Source organism: Lethenteron reissneri, chromosome 22 (assembly GCF_015708825.2).
Source record: "Lethenteron reissneri isolate LAM-NWPU_2019-01 chromosome 22, ASM1570882v1, whole genome shotgun sequence".
NCBI classification, from domain to species: Eukaryota; Metazoa; Chordata; class Hyperoartia; order Petromyzontiformes; family Petromyzontidae; genus Lethenteron; species Lethenteron reissneri.
In genome coordinates, this window is record NC_083800.1 from 6,301,872 (window position 1) to 6,311,157 (window position 9,286).

The following is a 9,286-nucleotide window of genomic DNA, read 5'->3' on the forward strand; positions in this document are numbered from 1 at the left end:
CACGCCCCGCCAGAAGCCCCGCCCCCTTTCCCCTCCCCCCCCCTCCCTAATCGCTGTGCGCATGCGCGAGGGCGACTGGTTTGCCACGTCAGTCTCGTTCAGAGGGCCACGGGAAGAGTTCCGGCAAGTAGGCGACCAATCAAGAGACGCCATTCGCCGCTCGGTCGGTGACGTCACCGAGGCGCTTGTGCCAGGCTAGGTGCACTTTTAGGCCACGTTGGCTCGCTGCTGACAGGAGGTCTCGGGGGACAGACCCAGCAGGTGCCATGGGTTGGCTGAGATGACTGCTATGGCACCAGCTGTGTCCCTTAACCACCACCACCACCCCCCTCCAATACCAATGCCCGCCATTCGTCACTCAGTGACGGTGACGTCACAGCGGGTGGGGGCGGAGACGACTAACGCGCGTCACGTGAGCCGCCTCCGAACGTCGATCGTGACGTCACTTCTCTCCACCGTTTCTGAGCGACGAGGCCAAAATTGCGTCATGATGACATCACTGCTTGCCGGATGACGCACGGGGGACTTCCGGGTCAGAGTTCAGTTCGACGTGGTGCTTGGAAGAAGGCTGTGGAACTGGTGCCGCCGCCGCTGTTTTTTCACACTCTTCATGGTAATTAACACCCGAAGCTTTCTTTTTTTTTTACTCGCGTCTCCCACTCGCTCGCTCGCTTGCGAACAATGGTCTCGGGCCTGCGGATACTGATGCTGTCGACGTTGTCGGTTTTCTCTTGTGTCGGAAGTGGTTGGGGCGGGTGGGTGACCGGGTGGGTGACCGGGTGGGTGACCGGGTGTTTGGTTGGATGTTTGGTTGGGTGACTGGGTGGGTGACTGGGTGGTTGGTTGGGTGACTGGGTGAGTGACTGGGTGGGTGACCGGGTGGGTGACCGGGTGGGTGGGTAACTGGGTGACCGGATGGTTGGTTGGGTGACTGGGTGGGTGACCGGGTGGGTGACCGGGTGGTTGGTTGGGTGACTGGGTGGGTGACCGGGTGGGTAACCGGGTGGGTGGGTAACTGGGTGACCGGGTGGGTGGGTAACTGGGTGACCGGGTGGGTGGGTGACCGGGTGGTTGGTTGGGTGACTGGGTGGGTGACCGGGTGGTTGGTTGGGTGACTGGGTGGGTGACTGGGTGGGTGACCGGGTGGGTGACCGGGTGGGTGACCGGGTGGGTGGGTGACCGGGTGGTTGGTTGGGTGACTGGGTGGATGACCGTGGTTAGGGGGTCGTTTATCGTATATCTGCCGCATGAGTGAAATTCGAAATTAAAGGGAAATTAAAGCTGAGACGTTCCTTTGTCGAATCGTCTAGTCTCTAAGACACAAGAGGCTAGGTGGTGTGTGTGTGTGGTTGTTTCTACACCACACAATAGCACTGTAGTGACGCAACTACCGCTTGATCATCACTTTCAAAGCTTTATTTTAATTAGCGAAGCTTCGAGATACTGTGTTGTAAATTTCTGACAGCCCGGCACACGTGGAGCATAATGATGCAAGTTTATAACAGCGGCTTTTAAGGTGGCACGGTGGTTTCCGCCCCGTGAGTGTGTTATGGTGTTTCATTCTCAGACCTGGACTAATAATGGCTGATATTCCACAACGCAGGATAAGTACTAACGGTGACCTTCCACATAAGTGGTATTCACGTTACAGGTGCCGGTAGAGCTTGAGAGATTAATGTTGAGCCGGGATTTGAGCTCGAGTCAAGATGTTGCAATTGAAACGTACACATTTCACTTACGTTTAAAACACATGCAGTATTACAGGAGGTACCAGGTCAGACCAACTGACTGCATTGCCACGACCGTACTGAGATCATGGATATGAATCCGTGTTTAAGCCACACGTGTAATTAAACTCGGCTCTCAAGTACTGTATAGCGAGTTTAAGCACTCTCCAATCGCTAATGACTGCACAAAAAACATCATATTAAATTTGGATTGGCAGTTAATGTGGATAGACATTTATACTCAAACCATGGTGGTTTCAGTATTTAAAAAAACATGTTCGCCTTTATTGATATTAACATTACTATCAGTAGCAGTGGATATTAAATTAGGGTTTTCAGTTAATTCGATTTATTATAGCTTTAGTATCACGTAGCTAGACTAAATCTGACTAATTAAAATTTCGGTTTGACATGTCCCAGCATATAAAATGTGTGCCCTCTAATGCGATCAAAATGCCTATTGAAGTCATTCTGTGATATATTCTTCAAGTGATGATTTCAAGCCAATTCGTTCATTGTTTAGCCGGAATGTTTTTGTCTAATTATTAAATAAAGCAATGGAAATATAACTGAAAGTGGGAAAAAAAATTGTAAACAGTGTATATGATGAGCACAGTTGAAAAATGTACGAGCACAGTTGATAGAGCAGGAGGGCAGTATTGTGAGATGATACAACATCAATGTTGACTTGGCACAATCATCACAATACCTCCAGTCAGTACATGATACGTTACCAATTGATGAAGAGTTTCCAGTGGCAACGTTTGTGCTCACAACAGGGTTAGTTATTGGTTGTATATAAGCTCAGCTGATAGAAGTGATGGCACCCTCTGGTGAAATCATTGAATTATGGCGTTTACAGCCCATTAGAACCTTCATATTTCATATTAGTGTGTGCACTTGAGATTTAAACACTTCCAACTTACGTTACGGCATATGTTTATACAATAATACCCCGATTTACGTCTGGCCATTTTACATCGTTTTGCAAATACATTATCACTACCTGATTTGTCGCCTCAACCCACACTAACTTCGCTGACAGCATCATCCGTCCTTTCTCCTATCCGTCGCCTCAGCCTTCGCCTCCAACCTAGCCTGTACATTTCTTTAGTTTACGTCATTTCGATGTTTGTCGCAACTTTCACGAATACATCCCCAACGTAAACCGAGGTACAACCCTACTAAGAAAATGTATACGGTAAGCTCGAAACTGTGGAAATGGATTCCAATTCTCTAAGGTGTTAAGCACTGCCTGACCTGTGCCACTTCGTGGGAAGTGAGTAGTTGTTTTCCGACCAAATGGGAATTTTCCTGACGTGTCATTTTCATTATTAACCACCGAACTCATTTCTTGAGTATCGTAGCACAGTGACTCGACTGGAGTCGAAACACGCAGTGCATGTTGTGATATTTACATCTTCACTTTGGGCTATCATTGATACTGAAAAGGATACCAAAACACGATTCGATCATCAAGTTAATGCTCTTCGTGAATATTTACTTGCAGTGCTGGAGAAGATAGGCAAGTTCAAGTGGACAAAACAAGCATGAAGCTGTACTGCTTGAGCATCCTCTACAAAGGAGAAAATAAAGCAAACCTCCTAAAAGCTGCCTACGATGTCTCATCATTTGGGTTTTTCCAGCGGTCTAGGTATACCATTGTGATTCTGTAACAGTTTTAAAATTTTAAATGTTATTGACATGGGCATGAGGGTGGTTATGTATGTATTTCAGGTATGCAATGTTTGTCACAATATGCGTGGTCGATAAGTGAAGGTGACCACTAACAACACTTGCTCCTACAGTCTGTTGAGGTGATATGATGGGGGGTCTTTGTCTATTAATGAACCATTTATGTTAACACGTAAAATTATACATTTAAAATGTTTCTTTTTACAAACTTTGTTGGCACGTAAAATGTCTTTGGAAGGGCGTTGCACTTAATTAGTTGGTGAAGGATTACTGTTGTAATTTTCTGAATGACATTTGATAGGTGCTGAAATGTACACACAAGTCATCCATATGATCACATGCATAGCCAGATTCACGGCCGTTGTTGAAAATTAGGGGACACGTTGTGCTTAAATAAAGAATAGCCAATGTGTTTCACATGTTTTAAATCTTTCTTTTATAAACATGCACCTGTTTCTGTACAGTGTACAGGAATTTCTGGCTTTTACGAGTCAAATCATTGTGGAGAGGACAAACCGATGCAGTCGTGCTTCTGTAAAAGAACAAGGTAGAAAATGTAATATATTTGTGACAATGATTTCTAAGCATGATTGGTTTATACAACTATTGTTTTTTAACGTAAGAAACATTCTTGTGGTGTGTTAGGTTTTTAGCACTTAACTTAAAATGTTTTTACATTTGACTTTAGAACCAAATCCTCCTCGAAAAATACACTTTTAGTCGTAACAGGCACTTATCTGGCAGAACTGTGAAGAACATGCTATGCTTATTGTTCTTGTTTTGAGATTTGCAGGATTCATGCATGAATTGCTCTCATTGTAACTGATTGCAGATTACTTCTGTCATGTTCATGTACGTGAGGATGGGCTGGCAGGAGTGGTTGTGGCAGATCATGAATATCCATCACGGGTCTGCTTCTCTCTTCTCGGCAAGGCAAGTGAACGTGTGGCACATTTACATTGTAAACATGAGTCGCTCTCTCAGGATCAGCCACTGACATCCAAGACATTTCTCAACAACACTGCCTTAAATGGAGAACAGGACATAGTAGGCGACGTTTTTGGCAATAGCCCTTCTTCATAGCACGTAAATCATGGCAATGAAATGCAACTTATCACAAGCAAACAAGCAATGCAGCCAATATCATGCGATTCATAGAGGTCGCTTGAAAATATTAGCCGCTGCTTTGAATCGTAAAGGTAAATGTGCAGTCCTGCAAATTCTTGCTCATGCCACTCCTAGCAACACATTCCTGCGGAGGGAGCTGGTAGGAACGTTGGGTTGCTCGGTCAATGGCCAGGGTCAACGGCGGCGTGGTGTATTCCGCAAATATGCCCGACTGTGAGGGCGGGCACAAGCTGGCGTGAGTAGGTTAAACAAGGGCACCACGGGGTGACCAGCCCCTCCCCTCCCCACCCTGCCCCACCCCTCCCACCCCCCACTCAGCCCCAACCTCCCCACCCAGCCCCTCCCCACCCAGCCCCACCCTCCCCTCCCAACCCAGCCCCTCCCTTCCTACCCAGCCCCTCCCTGCACGACGGACACAATAATCCCCTGTGGGCTGGTGTAACCAGGAGGTTCCTACCAGTATAACAGCCTGTCCATCTAGCTCTAGAGAGCTCCTTGAGAGTATATTTTGGCCTACTCTTTGACGCTGACCAGACGTTTTGGAAAAGGTAGATGTACCGACACTTTTACCCCACCACACATGACCTACTGATCAATTAATTATATATCCCCATTAACCCATTTCTACTGCTGGGTGAACAAGCGGGTTTAAGACGTTTTCAACTGCCGTACCAGGAGATGGAACCAGCAATCTCTGGTTTGCATATCCAGTGTGCTAACCAACACACCATGGCCGCATTCCCCCCTTCTGTTTTTATTTGCACTCATTTGAGTATTTTATGGTAAATGTCATAATATCTTTGACAGGGACGCCAAGTATCGACTAATCTGAACTCTAGTCTTTGCTAATGTAGCTTGTCTTATATACGTTTGAACATTTAAGATGCATACAGGCTAACCCTGTTCCTCTGATTATTCTAAAGGTTTTGGAGGAGTTTTTTATGCAGGTGAAAAGTACAGACTGGCCCGGAGGCTCCCCGGCATCGACCACCTTTGAAGGACTAGATGCCTACCTTGCAAAATACCAGGTATTAAAATGTCCGTGTGTATATGTACCATTAATAGTTTTTGTACTTGCCCTGTCCGACACCCATAAGTAAAAAATGTGTCTCAATATGAAGAGTGAAAGTTGAAGACAATTATTTTTGGCAGAACCCAAAGGAAGCGGACGCTATGACGAAGGTGCAGGCAGAGCTGGATGAAACAAAAGTCATATTGGTGAGTGGTTTGTGTCTTTCAATGCTATAGGTTTACAAAGTGAATGTGCCACATTGAGCTTTGATGACGAGCAGTTGCTTGCATCTCAGTAGTCTGGACGATGGAGACATTTACTCTGTTTCTGTAGCACCATACCATGGAGTCGCTTCTTCAACGTGGAGAAAAACTCGATGATTTGGTCTCCAAGTCGGATCACCTCAGCCTTCAGTCCAAAACCTTCTACAAAACGGTGACTCTTCACAAAGACTCGTACATCATTTATTTTCATCAGTTTCGACTTATTTGTTTGCTGTCAATAAAATAAATATTTACATATTCTACCGTATAAAATTAACACAGTCTTCACATTCTGTACATATTAACATCTTTACTTATTTTTAAAGGTTAGGTTATTGGTGACGTGAAGTATATTTTGCTTTGACCTGCTGCTGCATTTACGCTAATGAACGTGTTGTTTTCGTTTTAGGCTCGGAAACAAAATTCCTGCTGCAGCGTCATGTAACAATTTTAGTGGCAGGTGCTACGATGACTCAAGCAACAACGGCCGATTCAGACTTGTGATTTTGAAGCCTTGTGAGTTCAACCGGCCATCATCAGGGGTTATTTAAGGCATTAGCCAAGCGCCAAATGTACGCCGTTTACAACACTTGGATACAGTTACTCAAAGTAAGCTTTAAAGTGATAATTGCTTCGTCGCATAGGCATGATTTGCTTTTCTTTTTACACTCCAAACCTGGGGGCAATTGTTATTACAAACACCGTAACATTGTTTTACAATTTGCATTATGGGTTGAATTGAATTATAAATGAGACAATTCGAATTGTTATTGACCCCAGGTCTGTTGTGCTGTGTAGGCGCTGCTTCAAGGCAGCAGGTTAAAAGGAGGAATATATTGTACTGATTTACAAGTGGTATTTTGGTCATCGTTGTACCACATTTTCTGTCTTCACCAAATCTGAATGGGGAAAGTAAATTAACCAGGCCTTATCAGTAATATGTATGGAAAACATTAACTTGTGTCATCTAAATACAGTTATTTAAAGTTCACCAAAGGGATAAGTTAAATTACATCTTTTAATTTCAGAACTTTTTACTTAGGAGCACAGTGGCTATATTAGCCGTAAATAACCCCTGCTGTCACTAATGTTTGAGTGTCTACGCAAACATGTTCTTCTCAACTGTGGCTTTGTGTTGCTTTTGTGTACCGTAAGGTAAGCTATGTACTATACTGTATAAATGTTAAGTGTGATCTGTGGAATTTAGTCGACATTTGCATTTCTAAAATCTATATATATTAAAACTAAATTGTTACATTCAGTAATAAATCTGTATTCAAGTATTTTTTTCGGAATATTTTTTATTGCGATAACTGCTGTTGTATTTTAACTGCATAAGTCTAGTGGCACATCATACACATCTGTTCTGGGGATAAGGGAAGTGAAGATTTTAAGAAAAGGTCAACCTTGAACCGTACACAACTTCCGATTTGACAACACATCCAGCAATTACTACTATTTTTTAACAATATGGTCCCACATTGCATGATGTTTATGCCGAGGAAATAGAGCCCAACAGCTCATTGGGCCCTTCCAGCTGAAATAAATAATATCTATAACAGCGGTTGTGAATGGCTGCTGAGTTTAAGGGCTGAGGCGTTCTTGTTGTGGGGAATCATTCTGATAAGTTATGTTCAATTAAGATCTGGCAATGGTAGTAACATCTAAAAATGGCTCAACATTCGCAGTGCTTGCCAAGTAGAATGTGTTCTTTAAGGTTGGCCTGTGTGCAGTTGTATTTATAAGGATCATACATTTTGTGGTGAATTTATTTGCCAGCCTATTGATATGCCACTAGCTAGTTACTTTTAAAATAACATTGGCTAGTTATTATAATCTTTCAAACGAACAATAGTTTGATGGATGTGTATTTAAAAATCCAACTGGATAAAGCAATACACACTTTTCTGTTGTACAATTTTGCATGAGTTGTAATTTTATATACCCTATATAAATTACACTGATTTATAACCATTAACTTAGTACCCATTCCATTGTCGACACTACGCAGCATTTCCCTGACGACAAAAATCAGATACAGGTCTTGGTTTCAGTCCAGGTCTTGAAAAAAATACTGTCGTGTACAACAATTAAATTCCAACAGTGCTGTAACAATAGTGGTTTTTCAATTCTCTGCACTCAAACCGGCAAATACCATTGGCCATTTTCTCGGCTCCAGGAAACCGCTGTTTTTTTACGAATTTCCAAATATCAGTGAAACCTTTCCACGGTGAGAGAAAAAAAAGCTGTGGTAGCTTTTGTGCTGAAAACCTGAGTAAAACTTGACTATTGGTAAAACTGCGTATGTTCACAGTAACAGAAAGAAACTATTTGTCAGATTGTCCGAAAAAATCAACAAGCTTGATTAAAATTCCTTTGACTGTATATGCTGAAATATTATGGAAAGTGAGAAACATGCTGCAGTGAACTAATTGAAATAAATGCTTATTTTTTATTGCAAATGTAAGTATTAAGTGTATGTTGCAGGAGCTTTAACAATAAACCAACACTTGTGCACATGACTGCATGGAAAGCGTAACCAATTTTGCATTTTTCACATTGTGTTTAACATGTAAAGAAAACGTTATACGTGTATGTTATGGCCGTGAAATGTTTATTTCACAATTTTCAACAAACATTCCAGTACATTTAAATTTTATTTTGAAATACTAATTTAAAAGTTGTAAAACTACAAGGCATGAAATGTATACAAGAGCAATGCAAATGTTCAGCAGTTTGTCTTGTAGCAGTGCAATTCTATTGTATAACGGCATCGTTGCACTAAAGCTGACATCTATTAGCAGACAAGTAATGCATATTACACCTTTTCTGAGATCCCTTCAAATTTAAATGTGTTTTGAAAGAAAACGCCATCCTAGTTAAGAATCACTGCTGCAGTGGAAAACCTAAAAAAACATCTAATGTACTGGAATTTACGTAAATATTGTTTGCGTTTTATATGCATTACTTTAGACGTATCTTTGAAACAAAACAATTACAAACTTGTTTATAGTGCAAAATAGTAGAAGTAAAAACTAACACCACAAATCACATCAACATAGAAACTCTTGGTAAATGTATCTGAATGGTGACATGCTACAAAGACTTGTGACATTAAATACTAGGAGCAATGCTGTACAACAGTGGTTCCCAAACTCGTGAACCAGTCGCAATCCTCAATAAAATAAAATTTCAGACCATGTGGAAAACATTTTTCTCCATCAGTTCTGTGAACCACTTCCCACAACCTTGCAGACTACCAGTGGTCCACATACCACAAGTTGGAAACCACGACTCGAGAAAATCTAGTTTGTGAACATGAATTAAACACAAGCCACTCTCGGCCTATCATTTGTCCTAGTCGGCATCAATAACTGCTCGTGCAGAAGTTCTGGTACATTGTAATGCCCCCAAGTGTTCAAGCCAATTGCACAGTAAAGTGTGTGCATTTTGCTTATCCA

The 9,286-nt window shown here is 42.4% G+C and overlaps 1 protein-coding gene across 1 annotated transcript; it reads left to right on the forward strand.

The window, feature by feature from the left end:
- Window positions 1-478: 478 nt before the first annotated feature.
- Window positions 479-8,347, forward strand: YKT6 (YKT6 v-SNARE homolog). The gene is made up of 8 exons (XM_061556478.1): window positions 479-613; window positions 3,238-3,381; window positions 3,887-3,969; window positions 4,255-4,355; window positions 5,474-5,578; window positions 5,703-5,768; window positions 5,896-5,997; window positions 6,235-8,347. The coding sequence occupies exons 2-8, from the start codon at window positions 3,278-3,280 to the stop codon at window positions 6,268-6,270; spliced, it is 597 nt and encodes a 198-aa protein (XP_061412462.1). The 5' UTR covers window positions 479-613; window positions 3,238-3,277; the 3' UTR covers window positions 6,271-8,347.
- Window positions 8,348-9,286: the final 939 nt, after the last annotated feature.